The sequence below is a fragment of the Schistocerca piceifrons genome, chromosome 3 (genome assembly GCF_021461385.2).
Source record: "Schistocerca piceifrons isolate TAMUIC-IGC-003096 chromosome 3, iqSchPice1.1, whole genome shotgun sequence".
NCBI lineage: Eukaryota > Metazoa > Arthropoda > Insecta > Orthoptera > Acrididae > Schistocerca > Schistocerca piceifrons.
This window is the reverse complement of record NC_060140.1, coordinates 572,312,459-572,328,203: the sequence shown is the minus strand read 5'-3', so window position 1 is coordinate 572,328,203 and position 15,745 is coordinate 572,312,459. Positions and strand designations below refer to the sequence as shown.

At 39.0% G+C, this 15,745-nt stretch overlaps 1 protein-coding gene across 3 annotated transcripts in view; it reads right to left on the bottom strand.

Moving 5' to 3' along the window:
• The window catches only part of LOC124787741, a 258,172-nt gene that overhangs the window by 135,807 nt on the left and 106,620 nt on the right, over positions 1–15,745 (bottom strand). For all 3 annotated transcript variants that reach the window (XM_047254603.1, XM_047254604.1, XM_047254602.1), the window contains exons 8-9: positions 2,085–2,430; positions 1,747–2,003 (exon numbers count right to left, since the gene is read on the bottom strand). In XM_047254603.1, the coding sequence (XP_047110559.1) occupies positions 1,747–2,003; positions 2,085–2,430 (603 nt within the window). The remainder of the gene's footprint in view (positions 1–1,746; positions 2,004–2,084; positions 2,431–15,745) is intronic.

The window sequence follows — 15,745 nt, the reverse complement described above, 5'->3', positions numbered from 1 at the left end:
AAGTATTTGAGGCTTCCTTTTACAGATTTGCAGAAGAACATTTTTTTTAAAATATGGCTAATACAACTACAAGTCAAATACAGTGCTCCACAATATAATATACTGAACTGTGGTCATTGCAAGTCATTGATGATTTTCAGGAACCTTATCAAAGTACTAGTAGTTCTGGATTGGAATAAGAAAGTGATGGAAAGTTTGTTACGAAACTGGGCAATGTTGTCAGCTCATTGTTACCTGTGGGCATAATGTGGCCATGGTTGGAACAGTTGTGTGGTTCTGTACTGATACATTCAGATGCTCACTTTTAACATGGAGTACAGAGTTGCTTTGCAATGTTGTAAGTGACTTATTGCTCTGCTGCATACTTTCTCTGTGAGTTTTAGTGATTATGTTACGTTAAATAAACATTCCACATGGATAAAGAAAGTACATAGCAGAAACTAAGTGCAACTAATTACACTAAAAGCTGCAAGAGCAACCCTAGACTGACCTTGCATTCAGCACCTGAAGTAACTGAGTGATATGGCAATGGCTAGTAGAATGTTCGGTCGAGCCTGTTCACTCATAGTTTTTGCTATAACAACTGCCCTTTAAGTAACTAGCTGTCAATCATTTTTTTTTATTATGCTCCAGATTGAGTTAAGAATTTCCAACATTTGGAATCCTCTCTTGTCACCCCAAAGAGGACCAAGCTAGCTGATCAAAACAATAGTGACAAAATTTCTTGTTAAAAAAGGTATTCTTTCCTATAGACTGTGTCCTGCTTTGGTCATTATATTATAATCAATGCCACTATTCTGACATGTTGTTAGACTGTCCCAGTCCCCAAGCCTCTTGACTATGAGCTGCCCAGTGACACTCTAGAAGAGTAACAGTTACATCGTCACATAGCAACTGACATAGGATGCACTGTATAGAACATGCCACCACCAAAAAAAATATAGGCCCCCACCCTCCTCCCCTGTTTCCCTACACTAAGGAGACTATTCCAAATTGGTTGAAACACTGGATTTTGTTTTGTAGTTGCTATTTATTTTTGGGCTGCCTTTAACAGGGAAGTGCTCTACTGACTCACAAGTTTTGTTTGATTGTTAATTGTTAAGGGTATTCAAAAAGAGCTTATTTAATTTTATGGACCCATATTTACATTTTCATGTCATTTCAGTAACCCACTACCAGTATTAATGCTCATTTTGTTTGTTGTTCAGTTAACTAAGTCAATTTATGACAGTTGGTGGCACATTCACATTCTCAGTTATGCAAGAAAAATACAAAACATTTATGTCTCTTCAGATAAGCATAGCAAGTGATAAAGTAGCTGAAAATAGTATCCAAAAGCAACAAACCTGCACCACTGATTTGAAAATGTATAGGCTTATTCTGATTCAGTTCACATATGTTGATAAACTTGGGAGTCAGTTCTAAGATTCTCTTATGTGAATGTGGAATAAATATCACTTCCTGACTGTAGAAACTTACTGCCAACACATTACTTATAATTAATAGGATTGGATCTTACATATTCTTGATTAATCTCAAGGCCATTTTCCATGGGGAAAGTTGCTATCTTCATCACCACTGATGATATCCATAGAGAGAGAGAGAGAGAGAGAGAGAGAGAGAGAGAGAATGTTTGCACCACAAAAAACTTGACTTGTAATATTGGTGAAAGAAAAAAAGAGAACTTTGAGAGGTAAAATGATTTGTTAATTGTGCCAACAAATTTGTACATTTCACAATACTCACGGTGAACATGCAAGACGCTCTCCTCTAGCTTTTGGCCCATGGTCATCATAAATTACTAGAGACCTTCCAAGTATACTTCCAGGTCCAGAAAGAGGAAGATGAGTGTCAGTATATAGACGGCGTGTTAATTTATTACTTTCAGATTTGCGTCCAGCAATGCTTAGTGTGTCATGACGTATTGATAGTTCACCTACTCGACAATAGCCAGATTTCTCTAATGTGCATGGTGATTCAGAATTTTTTGATTGAAGATTCACCTGTACAAGTCAATGAAAATAAAAAGTAATAAAAATAAGTGGAAGTTACAGTAAGAGGGTGTATCAGTAATTACTACTTGCCTCAAATGGATTGTATACGTGACCAGCACTCAAGCAGCGACCAGTCCAGTTATAGAAATCTTTTCCAGGTGGCAAATCATGCACCATCCAGCGATGTTCCTCAGTATTATTTTGTGATGTTCCATCTGCATGTATTAAATATTCTACTATCACTGTAGTATCAGCCCAAGGTTTGTCTTTTGGCTGACGGAAGACAATACGACCTACAATTGGATACCTGTAGATAACTGCAGCAGTAAACATTGGCTCTTTCCATTTGTTCTTTCCCTCCTGGTAATGGGAGAGTGTCCCACATATCCATGGCAATGAAATTATTTCATTAGGATTGCTCTCATTTTTAGTGTCCCTGTTAACAGAAGACATTTATCAATATATGTGCAATATGTCATCAAATTTTTGCCGAAAACAAAGCAGCTGGATTCGTACAATTTTAAGAATAATGTAAACAATTAAAAAGATTTCTTTTTCTAGTAATTCATGTAAATATAAGCGGACTGTGAAGGTATGTTTATTATCAATCATGCATCAATGATTCCTCAATGCAGTGACTTGCTGTCTAGTGTTACAAGGATGAAACAAGCTACATGATGATTGTCAATCAACAAACACAGGTCAAAGAAGTATAAGTATCACCAGACAAAATACATCTGTCTACAAATTGTGTTCTCTCTACATTTTACTAAATAATCACATCAAAAACATGCTGACAACAAAGTAAAATACTTTCCCACAAGTAAATCGCTATGAAAACTATAAAGCTGTTTTCATCATGTGGGGATGATGTCACTTTGAAACAGCACTATAGAAGAGATCGTGAAAGAAGTATGAAATCCAATCAAAATGGAGAAAAACTGTACCCACAATCACCGAAGGCCAGCGAATGACAAATACAATGACAAAATAAACAACCATATCAGACAGCAGTGCAACAGACATGGTGCAATTTTTGTGCACTCTAATAAATATATTAGTAATAAATGTTTAGGACAAGATAAGCTACATCTACACAAGTTAGGCTTCACTAGATTCCATAATCTGTACAGTGTTATTTTCAAGGTCATACGTAATAAGGGAAACTAGCAGTCAGAAATAGAGATGCAGAAATTATAACATATTTTAAAAACTACAAACAACCTTTCAAAATAGATGCCCTTAAGAATATTTAAAAATGTTGAAATACTTTCCTAATGCATTGGAACATAAATGTGTTAACTTCAAGCTATCAAAATAATAAAGAAATAAAAATTAATCACTTGCAAATTATTCTGTAAGAAACGCTGACCATCAAGGTGGTTTTGCTTGAATGAACATTGATTTATAAAAGACAGTATCAAACTCTTAATTACCCTTGGAAATTTACACATTGTAGGTAGTTTTTGTAGGAATAATGTAACCCGTGCAGGAATGTAAAGCAAGACATGATTTTGATTCAATTAATGCAGAAAGTATGTTTGAAATCTACTGTATAGAAAAAACAAAATATCATAATTTTATCTGTGTATGGAATTCTAGTTGCAGAAATAATGAAACTATTTTTGCTGAAATTCCAGTGCCTGTTGCAAAAACTTAAAAAAAGAAATTAAAATATGATCAAACAATGGAAAATCCCAGATAGAATTTACCAATATTATATTAATATATAATACAATACAGTATAATATAATATAATTAACAATATTATATGTGACTTAGTATTTTCATCACATTAAGAAAAGAGTCATAACAGCTGCTGATTCCACCATAGATTTAGCTAGTGAAACACAGCTCAACAAAATTCACTGACAAAATAACCAATAAAAATATCTAGTGCTGGGAAAACACAGCTACACAGACAACTTACATGCAACAAAAATCCTGACTTGGTTAATTATGTAAAAAATTGCAAAATATTTTCCTAAGCGATTAGGGCTGAAACACATGCTGACAGCTAGCAGCCGTGATATTTCCAGAGGATATAGATACATGGGAAAACTATTATAAATCATGCTCAAGTATCGGAATTGACTAACTAATCCTTTATACATGTAAATAAAGCAAACATTAATTAGAAAATTATTCAGATAAGGTAATTTTTTTGGTACTGAGCAATCTGATGGTGAACTTTCTGTAAATTTAACAAATCTACAGCAAAAGGTATAGAAAATGCTATACCATCACAACAAACGTAAAATTCAGCAAGGTGGGATGGAATACCAATGAAAGAATTGAAAGCAGTCTCTAAAATAACTGCACAGTGACTATCCACAATATGATATTGCTGTGCATTCCTTACGGTATTCCGAATTATGATGTAATGTACCTTCGGACATGTGGTGACCACAGCTGTCATGAAATACATGAAATGTATTCACAGCTGCGAATATGGACCACCATCAGCTGTATAATGGTATGACTACTATGAAAATTTGTGCCGGACTGGGACTCAAGTCTGGATTTCCCAACGATCATGAACAGTCAACTTACCATTTGGTATCTGATCACAACTCACAGACAGACCAAAACTTCCATATGTCATCAACCCTGTGTTTGGAACCTGTACTAGCACATCCATTATGTATAATCCCACTTAGGGCAGAGATTTAACTTGAAAATCACTTGCCTGATGGACATTACATTGTAATTTGGAATAAAACAGGCAATGCAATATCACATTTATCTGCTAAAAAATGAAATGAGCGTGTGGCATCGTTGGCCGGGAGGCCCCATCCGGGGAGGTTCGGCCGCCAAGTGCAAGTCTTATTTCAGTCGACGCTACATTGGGCGACTTGCGCACTGGTGATGAGGATGAAATGATGATGAGGACAACACAACACCCAGTTCCCGAGTGGAGAAATTCTCCAGCCCGGCCAGGAATCGAACCCGGGCCCAATTGCATGGGAGGTGAGCACATTATCACCCAGCTAAGCAGGCATTTATCTGCTGACACTGGGCAAGTGACTTTCAAGTAAAATGTCTCCCCTGTGGAAATATACATAATGGATGTGCACGTACAAGTTGCAGACACATGGTTGACAACATATGGAAGTTAGGGTCTGGCCATGTGTTGTGCTCTGATAGCCAAATGGTAACATGACTGCTCACGATAAACAGTAAATCCGGGTTCGAGTTCTAGTCTGGCACAAATTTTCATTATTGTCATTCCATTATACAGCTTGTTCCGGCATATCAACAAGCACTGACATGAAGAGGAAGAAAGTAAGACAAAAGAAGGCTGTGAGACATCAGCAGCCTATATCCTGCTGACAAGGACCACACCACGACAGAAGTGCCCTCTAGCCGAAGAGAATATAAGCACAGCTCCTGCCAGCCTTGGCCGGACAGTATTCCCACAATATCAGCACAGTACTAGGAGAGCACTATGATAGCAGTGACATGTGATTGCTTACATGGATCTCATGTACAGCAAAGGACTTTGACTGTTGTATGGCACTCATCGCTTGCAACACTGTTGTAAATTCAAAGTTATGTATTGTCAATTTTCTTTTGTAGTAAAAACTATTAATGTGATTTGCTTGAATTGTTGTATAGCATTCTGAGAATGCAGCATCCTTTAAGAACCCTATACAAGACAAGTGGGCAGGACCCCACATTGGCAATGAAGACTTACAAACAAACCCTGCACCTGACGGCCAAGGAATTTTTTGTTTGCTGATGCCATAATTCTTTCTTTTCTTTATTTTGTAAAGGCTTTTCTTTGCTTTAAAAGTTTATCATCGTTTTTGCTAATCAGTGTTTTTAGGTGGGCATTTCAGAAAATTTCTTTGTTTGCTTACCTTGTCCGTTTGTTGCATCTGCATCTTTCAATATGCCCCCCACCCCCACCCCCACCTGTCCCACCCACGGCTCCAGGTGCCACAGCTGCAAGTGTTAGATGCCACACAGCTAACGCAGATGTTTCAGCTCCAGATGCAACAGATCTCCACGTTACTCAATAAGGTGCAGCAGCTACTGGCTAATGCTGTGCGCCTGATAGAACAAGCACCACCTACAGCGACAATACTGCTATACCAAATTTTCGACAGTTTGCTGAACAAGAAGAGAAATAGCTCGAATGGTTATCCCAGTTTGAAGCACATCTCCATGTTCACAACATACCAGATACTGTGAAAAGCCATTATCTATTATCAAAGGTAGGAAGTGCAGTGTTCTGCCCAATCACAAAACTCTTCCCTAATGCCACTGGAAGTGAACTGTCTTATGACAAACTGTTGGACAAGCTAACAAACTATTATGACCAACAAGTGAATGTGGTAACAGCTAGACATCAATTCTTTAATTGCAGAAAACAGTCAGAACAAACTTATTGTCAGTGGGTAACAGATTCGTAGGGTATGACAAGAAATGCAAATTCAAATGTGCTTGTAGTGCTTTATATTCAGATGTTACGTTGCGTGATGTGATCGTGTACAATGTGACTGGTGTCAAAAATTAATTTGTGCACCATGTATCTTCAAATACTGCTCAATGAAGAATATCAAAAAGTAGTAAATACTCATATGGGCTTGTTCAAATATTTGTGTTTGCCTTTTGGCAGTGCTTTCGCACTCACCATTTTCCAATGATATTTGGAAAAGCTGACTGCACAAGTGCCAAACTGTTCAAACTATTTGAACGACATTGTAGTAGCAGGCCGTACACCTGAAGAACATATTGCAAATATATGTGCTTTGTTTCGTGTATTGTCTGATGCTGGACTAAAGTGTAGACTGGACGACTATGAGTTTTTTAAACCTGAGTTGCAGTATTCTGGTCATGTCATAAACAGTCACGGTGTACATCCTCTTCCATCACATTTGTTAGCCATATGAGATTTGAAAGTTCCTTGTAATATCACAGAATTGTAGTCAGTCTTCGGGCAAATGAACTATTATATTCAGTTCATACCAAATGCTGCACCCATCGCATTGCTTGTGTCGCAAGAATGTCCCCTTTCTTTGGACAGATGAGTGCCAAGTAGTTTTTCAAAAACTTAAAGCTACATTGCTCAGTGATTGATGCTTATTTCACTTTGATCCTTACAAACCAGTGGTATTGCAAGTTGACACTTCCTCTTGTAGAATCAGTGCAGTGCTTTTGCACAGAATTGGTGGTAAAGACAGACCTATTGCTTTCGCATCAAAATTGTCATCCAAAGCTCAGTGTAACTATTCACAAATTTAGAAAGAGGCATTGGCTATTATGTATGGTGTCACCAAATTCCACCACTATTTTTATGGCAGAAAATTCTACTTAGTAACAGATCACAAGCCTATGCAGTTCTTGTGTCATCTGATGAAATCGGTTCCTGTATGAACTGCCCAAAAATTGCAAACATGGGCTTCGTTGTTGTCTCAATACCAGTACGAGCTGTGTATTGTCTGACAGCTCAACACCGTAATGTGGAAGCACTTTTATGTCTTCCCTAATACAGACTTTGACATTTCTTCTGCATCTTGTTGTCACATCACTGCTCAGGATTCTGAACTGCTTCAATCTTTTCTGCTGAATTACAGGAAAATTGTACAGGCCACAGAAGCTTATTAGATTTGAACATTTCACTAGAATACACTCACACATCTAGGCCTCATTCCTTGCACAGCATAAATAATTCTGTAGTGCACTGATACTTTCCACATCAGCGTAGTCTTGCTGTACAGAAAGGTGTTAGTCTTGTTCAGAATGACAGTGGACACTCACTTGTGTTGATACCTAAAGCTTTGCAAAAAGAATGTTGCAGTCACTTCACCAAGGACACTGGGTGATTGCTGATACGAAACAGTTAGCGCATTGACACTGTACTTTGGAGGGTATGGACACCCAAACAGAACAGATGATGTCACAGTGTCACACATGTGCAGAGAATCAGTCCGCTCCACCACAAAAATTATCTGCTTGGCGTAAGTCACAATTACTATGGTAATGTATATCTAAAAAGAAAGATGATGAAACTTACCAAACAAAAGCGCTGGCAGGTCGATAGACACACAAACAAACACAAACATACACACAAAATTCTAGCTTTCGCAACCAATGGTTGCCTCGTCAGGAAAGAGGGAAGGAGAAGGAAAGACAAAAGGATATGGGTTTTAAGGGAGAGGGTAAGGAGTCATTCCAATCCCGGGAGCGGAAAGACTTACCTTAGGGGGAAAAAAGGACAGGTATACACTCGCACACACACACACATATCCATCCACACATACACAGACACAAGCAGACATTTGTAAAGGCAAAGAGTTTGGGCAGAGATCTCTGCCCAAACTCTTTGCCTTTACAAATGTCTGCTTGTGTCTGTGTATGTGTGGATGGATATGTGTGTGTGTGTGCGAGTGTATACCTGTCCTTTTTTCCCCCTAAGGTAAGTCTTTCCGCTCCCGGGATTGGAATGACTCCTTACCCTCTCCCTTAAAACCCATATCCTTTTGTCTTTCCTTCTCCTTCCCTCTTTCCTGACGAGGCAACCATTGGTTGCGAAAGCTAGAATTTTGTGTGTATGTTTGTGTTTGTTTGTGTGTCTATCGACCTGCCAGCGCTTTTGTTTGGTAAGTTTCATCATCTTTCTTTTTAGATATATTTTTCCCACGTGGAATATTTCCCTCTATTATATTACTATGGTAATGTGTGCATATAGACTTTGTGGGACCTTTTTGGAACACTCACTGGTTGATTGTGGTTGACTCGCTTAGCAAGTTTCCTTTTGCTGTGTCAATAAACTCGACAACTTCACGTACCACAATTCAGGTGTCATCATCAATCTTTTGCTTTGAAGGTTTACCTGAAGTAATAGTGTCAGACAACAGCACTAAGATCATGTCAAATGAATTTGAAACATTCTGTGAACGCAATGGCATACAGCACCAAACTAGTGCAACGTTCCATTCACAGTCAAATGATGAAGCAGAACATTCTGTCAGAACCTTCAAGCAGCAGATGGCCAAACTTCACTCCACACACACCAGGGATGAAGCATTGTAACTGTTTCTTGCCTCATATCATTCGCACGCACGAGATGGTCCATCACTGGTGGAAATGCTTCACGGCCACCCCATTGGACACTGCTCCACCCTCCTCAGCTTCCGGCGCCAAAGGAAGGCCGCGGGTTTTGCATCGTGCCATGTGATATTGTCTTTTACAGGGTTTTTAGCAGCAGCAGACGGTAGGCACGAGGTGAGATCGTCAGTCAACTTGCTGCTTGCATGTATCTTCTTTCAGGTCCCAAGGGCTTGCAGCCCCACCATCAAAATCAACTTGATCTCTGTCATGTACATGATGAGCTTTCAGTCTCTCTTCCCCCAGATTCATGGATCCAGAGGACAGCATGGCCACAGCAGCCGGCCACAGCAGCCACCAGAGGGTGCCATCACAGCACCATGGTATGACCCCATGGAGACAGAGCCTTCACCTCCTCCGGCTCCTCTCATCCTGCCAATGAAGCTGGACCTGCCCACACCACAGCAGTTGCTGCCTTCTTCATCTGCTTTATGGCAGCAGGAGGTGGACGTGTACCCTTCTGGTCATTTTCAGGGGCACATTTCAACCAGAGCACAGGCTGGATGGCGGGGTACAGCCGGAATCTTGACATTCCCTGCAGCCAACAACCAAGCTTCTGGTCCCACAATGAGCCCTCACTTCCGCCTCCCCCGTCCTGGGCGCACTCCCTAGATAATGACAGTCCGCCACTTTGGGGGGTGGGGGGTGGGGAATGTTCTGGCATATTGACTAGTACCAGCACAAAAACGTCGAAAGCAAGAGCAAAGGACGCTGTGAGACTACGTCAGCCAATAACCCACTGACAAGGACCACACCACGATAGAAGCGGCATCTAGATGAAGTGAATATTAGCACTGCTCCTGGTAGCCTCAGCTGGACAGTATTAAGACAGTACTAGGAGAGCACTACGATAGCAGTGATGAGTGATCCATATCAATTTTTTACATGGACCTTGTATACAGCAAAGGACTTTGATTGTTTGCATGTTGCCCATCGCTTGCGACATCATTGTAAATTTAAAGTCAAGTATTGTCAGTCTTCTTATTTGTAATAAAAACTATTAATAAGATTTGCTTGAATTGTTGTATAGCATTCTGAGAACACAGCATCCTTTAGGCACCTTATACAAGACGAGTGGGCGGGACCCCACACTTACAATGTCCTATACTGGCAGGCATAAATCCTGATCCCCCCCCCAACATTAGCAATTTATACACATGCACCTAACCATCTGATCATCCCAATCAACCAATAACATCCCTGACTGGAACAACGTGACCATATTAAAACTATGAGGTCAGTCCAGGACTCACACTTAAGGCCTTTTCCTTTTGTGAGCATGTGCTCTAACAACTGAGCTATCGACTCACGATCTGAGCTATCGACTCACGATCTGTCCTCACAACTTCAATTCTGTCAGTACCTCTTTCCCTAAATTCCAAACTTCACATAAGTTCTCCTCCATACCTTGTGGGGACTAACACTCCTGTTATTTATATGGTCCATGTGATCTGGTATCACGTTCGCAGCTGGTAGCTGAGTGGTCAGCACGATGGAATGTCACACCTAACGGCCCGGGTTCGATTCCCAGCTGGGTCGTAGATTTTCTCTGCTCAGGGACTGGGTGTTGTGCTGTCCTTATCATCATCATTTCATCCCGATCAACAAGCAAGTCGCTGAAGTGGTCTCAACTCGAAAGACTTGCACCAGGTGAATGGTTTATCCGACGGGAGGCCCTAGCCACATGGCATTTCCATTTATCTGATATTACATAGTATGGTACAAATGTTGAACAAAATTAAGTTAATATTCACTTTAGGTAGATTATGGTTTACAATACACTGCATCAGGTTTATGTAAGATTTGTTTCCATCAATAGTTCATGTGTTGTACTGAATCAGAAGCAGCATATTTACTAATCTAGATATTGTTTTACAGCGTAAAAACAGTGACACAGCACATAAGACTTCACAGATTTACAATATCAACCAACTATTAAAGCAGGAATTTATCTAGGATGGGTGAGCAGAGAGGAGTCCCTAAAATGTATGGATGGCTTTGATATTGGTTTAAACAGAAGATCTGTGGTCTAGTGTACACTGCATGTTTATCAGAAGGGTGCATGGACAACATCAGTCTCCCGATTCACACGATGGAAGTTACTTCCTCTTGGTACAGAGTCATGAATAACATATTACCTACTAATGGACATCTATACCAAATTGGATTTAGTGACATGGCTACACATTGTTGATGTACATCCTTGGAGACACTTGTGCCTATATTCTCTTGCAGTGGTCACCTGGAGAAGTGGCTCTGGCAGCAGAATCAACTTGCTTTCTTCACCAGGACTTCTGTCACTGCTTACACCACCAACATTATTCTGCGGCCGGGTGCCTTCTTCTTTCCGAAGTGGAAGATTAAATCTGTGATGTGGTTAATTGTTCATTTTGTGCATTTTGTTGTTTCTGGTGTGTGTGTGTGTGTGTGTGTGTGTGTGTGTGTGTGTGTGTGTGTGTGTGTGTGTGTGTGTGTGTGAAAGGGGGGGGGGGGGGGGGAGATGTCTTTTTGGCATTTCAGCAACGCATGCTTACTGGGGATAATGGGATGCCTCACAACTGCCCCATTATCAGGACGATTTTGCTGACATGACAAATCTCACATTTACCAGACAGGGTGTTTGTTAAAGTAGCCAGTGGGTATGGCCTTCTCCTGATAGAGATGTCAAGACACCCTACTGGTGTATATGGCCCTTACCATTTCTCATTTCTATCTTCGGCAATCTGTTTCGTTGATTGTGTTCTCCGTTGTAAGTCAGTGAGGAAAAAAATTGTTTGGGATATGTTTCGTTCTTTAGCTGTTTGATGTTGCAGTTTCAGTTTAACAGAAAAGAAAAGTGGTTAGTACTGAGACTCAATGGTTGGTGGATCGCTGAATTGAGTCTCACTCTTTCTCTCTTTTTTCATCATTGTTTCATATATGTGCCATTTGAGGGAAAGTGTAGTGAAAGGACACCTCTGTTTGCACAAGGTTTATTTGGATTTAAAAACAAATAAACACATAAATAGCGATAGTGTCTTTTACTAGTAATCTGAACATCCTGGGTCTCAGATTTGAACATAACCACTGCTTCAATTTTGAATAAAAATCATCACTAAGGGCAGATGAAGACTGCTGGCATAAGATGTCAACTCATTCTGCCAATGGCCTTGTCAAAGAGGGCAGAGGGGTGGGCAGAGGTTCAAAGCATTCTCTTGCCCTTAGGTTGTGAAACTGCCCCTAAAAAGCAGAAGAATCAGCAATCATCAACGGCGTGACAATGTGGAAGGCAATGGAAACCACTCCATTAAAGACATGTAAGGTGTATCCATAGGACATGTGGCCTCTAATTTAAAAAAGTGTCATGATGATCTTTCCATTGGCAAAAGATTCCGGATTAGTCCGGCATTCAGATTTCTGGGAGAAGACTGCCACCAAGGGGAGGTGATCGAAATAAAAATAGTCTATGAGTCAAAGTGTGAAAAGTCAAAAGTCTGAATATGGTAGGGGAGCTAGAAAATCTGAAGGGAAATGCAAAATCTCAGTATAGATACAGTGAGGATCAGTGAAGTGAAATGTAAAGAAGAGAAGTAGTTCTGGTCAGACAAATATAGGGTAATACCAACAGCAAAAGAAAATGATATAAAGTTAGTAGGATTTGATATGAATAGGAAGGTATGACAGAGAGTGTGTTACTGTGAACAGTTCAGTGATAAGGTTGCTTTCACCAGATTCGACAGCAAACAAAATTGACAATAATAATTCAGATATATATGCCGATATTGAAAGCAGAAAGGTGAAGAGATAGAGAAAGTATATGAGGATATTGAATAGGCTATTCAGTATTTAAAGGGAGATGAAAACCTAATAATCATGGGAGATTGGAATGAGGTTATAGGGGAAGGAATAGAAGAAAGAGTTAGGGGAATATGGGTTTGATAGTAGAAATGGTATAGGAGAAAGTCTAATTGAATTCTGCAATAAATTTCAGTTAGTAATAGGAAATACACTGTTCACAAGAGGAGGAGAAACATTTGGAAAAGGCCTGGAGAACATGGGAAGATTCCAGTTGAATTGTATCATAATCAGACAGAGATTCTTAAATCAGATACTAGATTGTAAGGTGTACCCACAGCAGGAATCGATCCAGATCACTATTTAGTAATGATGAAGAATAGGTTGAAGTTTAAGAGAATCATACAGAGGAATGAATGAGGATGCAAGTGGGGTACTGAAGTACTGATGAATGATGAGACATATTTTAAGTTCGGTAAAGATGTGGATACTGCAATAAGGAATACCACAGTAGGTTGTTCAATGGAAGAGGTGCAGACAGCTTTAGAAAGAGCTGTCACAGATGTTGGAAAGGTAAACAAAGGTGCTAGAAAAGTAGCTGTGAAAAGACTTTGGGTTAACATGAAATATTTCATTGATAGACAAGTGAATGAGATACAAATATGTTCAGGGGAAGATAGGAGTACTGCAATATAAATCACTCAGGAATGAAACTGTTGTTAATGTAAAAATTAACAGGTATTTAATAGGTAATATCTGTTTATTACTTATCAAAATTACAATTACAACCACAAAACAACCACGAGGACCAGATACAGATATAAAAAGGAAAAAACACAGATAATAAAAACAAAGAGAAATTAAGTCAAATCATAACTATTAAATTGTCATTACTTCAACCCTCCCCCCCTCTTCAATTTAATAATTTCATTAAGCATCTGCAAATTTCAGTATTCTCATCTTCAGACACAGTTTATTGAACTGTACACACACAGTTGCTTTTGTTAAAATATTTGCAATGAGCTTCTCGGAGCTAATGTATTGAACATTCAGATGTCCTTCATTGTACAGCTGTTTGTAGGAAATTGTATTTCATATCCACATGCTTCAGTCATCTTCATAAATTGTTGGAGATTTCACAAATATTTTAAAGTTCTTCAAGAAGATTCTTCAGTCACAGGGTGTGTGCTGTAGACAGTGAAACACATGTTTGTCTCCTTGCAGTGCAACAAACAGTATTTCCCAAAACCTGGAGTATGTATCCAGTCATAGATCTTCTGTCTTCTTCACTTCTCCAGACAAAATCAACATAGCAGAGAAGAGCATTTGAATTAAGCTTTTTGTAACACAGAGCAACATCAAGTGTTAACATACTGAAGATTCATATTGAACCTTTTCAGTAGAATTCTGTTGATTTATTTTGATGTCTACTAAAATAGGTAACTGATGCACTTATGTCTAGTCTCATAGCTGTCATTACATACATCAAACAACCTGTTAATTTTCTGGATGGTTTATTTACAACCATGCCACCACAACCATCTTCACTGGGTTTGACTTCCATCAGTATTTTACACAGTACAGTCTTCCATGCTGAATTTTTTCAACAAATTTTCAAGATAAACTCATTGATTAAGAAACATTTTGCCACTGGTCCTCTGTATATTTATTCCAAGGAATGATATTGGTCCACCAAGTTCTCACATTCAAAATTGTAATTGTAACTTCTTCTTAATACGAGTAATTTTGCTTCTTAGATTCCCAGCAATTAGAATATCATCGACATACAGTGGCAAATAAGTGTTATAATCATTATGGCTTTCAATATAGAGACATATATCAACTTCAGATTGTCAAAACCCAGTTTTCTTCATAAAATTGTCAAATGTAGAGTACCAGATTCTTGGTGCCCACTTCAGCTCATATAATGCTATATTGAGTTTGCATACAAGTTCTTCCTTAAGCCTTACACCTCGAGGAACTTTCACACTTTTTTGTTTTCAGTCAGTTCTCCATGCAGGAATGCATTTTGTTCAACCATTTGTTTCATAAACACATGTTCATTCACCAAACTATGAAAAGTTCTAAATGTTGTGAGTGGAGTAACTGAAACATATGCCTCCTCATAGTCATAAACCTGTATCTAAGCACAACCTTTAATAACTGGGCATGCCTTATATCTCTCAATATTTCTAGACACATCTCTTTTAGTTTGAACATCCACTTACTGTCAATGGCTCTTATTTGCTGGAAGTGGTGCACAAGACCAAATTCCTTCAGATGAGAGAGAGTTCATTTCTTCCTTTATTGCTTTTGTCCATTCTTCTTCATCATGCTGACTTTTTACATCTCCAAAATTCTGAGGTAAGGTTTCCTCAAATGCTTCTGCATTCTAGGCTAACACTGCATAATCCTCCAAGTACCTAGGTTTTCTTGTTAATCTGTTACTTTTCTGCAGAGGTTCTGCTTCCTTCACTTCTTCTGAAGTCACAGGCTCTTAGTTATCCTCAACAGTTTGTTCAGTTTCTTTGAAGTTAGTTTCATTCTGATGTTCTTGATCTTCTGCAATGTTCTGCATTATGTCGCACATTTGTACAGTCTGCTTCAAGATCCAGTCATCATTGCTTTCACCTACAAATAGATACTTATATTCTCCAAAATTCCATTTCTTTCCAATAGAATCTTGTGTTGTTTGGAACACCATAATTTGTAACTATAAGACAATATCCAGTCACGAAACATTTTGTGTGCAAGTATGCAACACACCCAAATACAGATAATTTCTCCTAATTTCACTTCCTTCATGCCACAGAATTTCTGGAATTTCTCCATCTAAAGTCGAATTAGTACTATGATTAAGG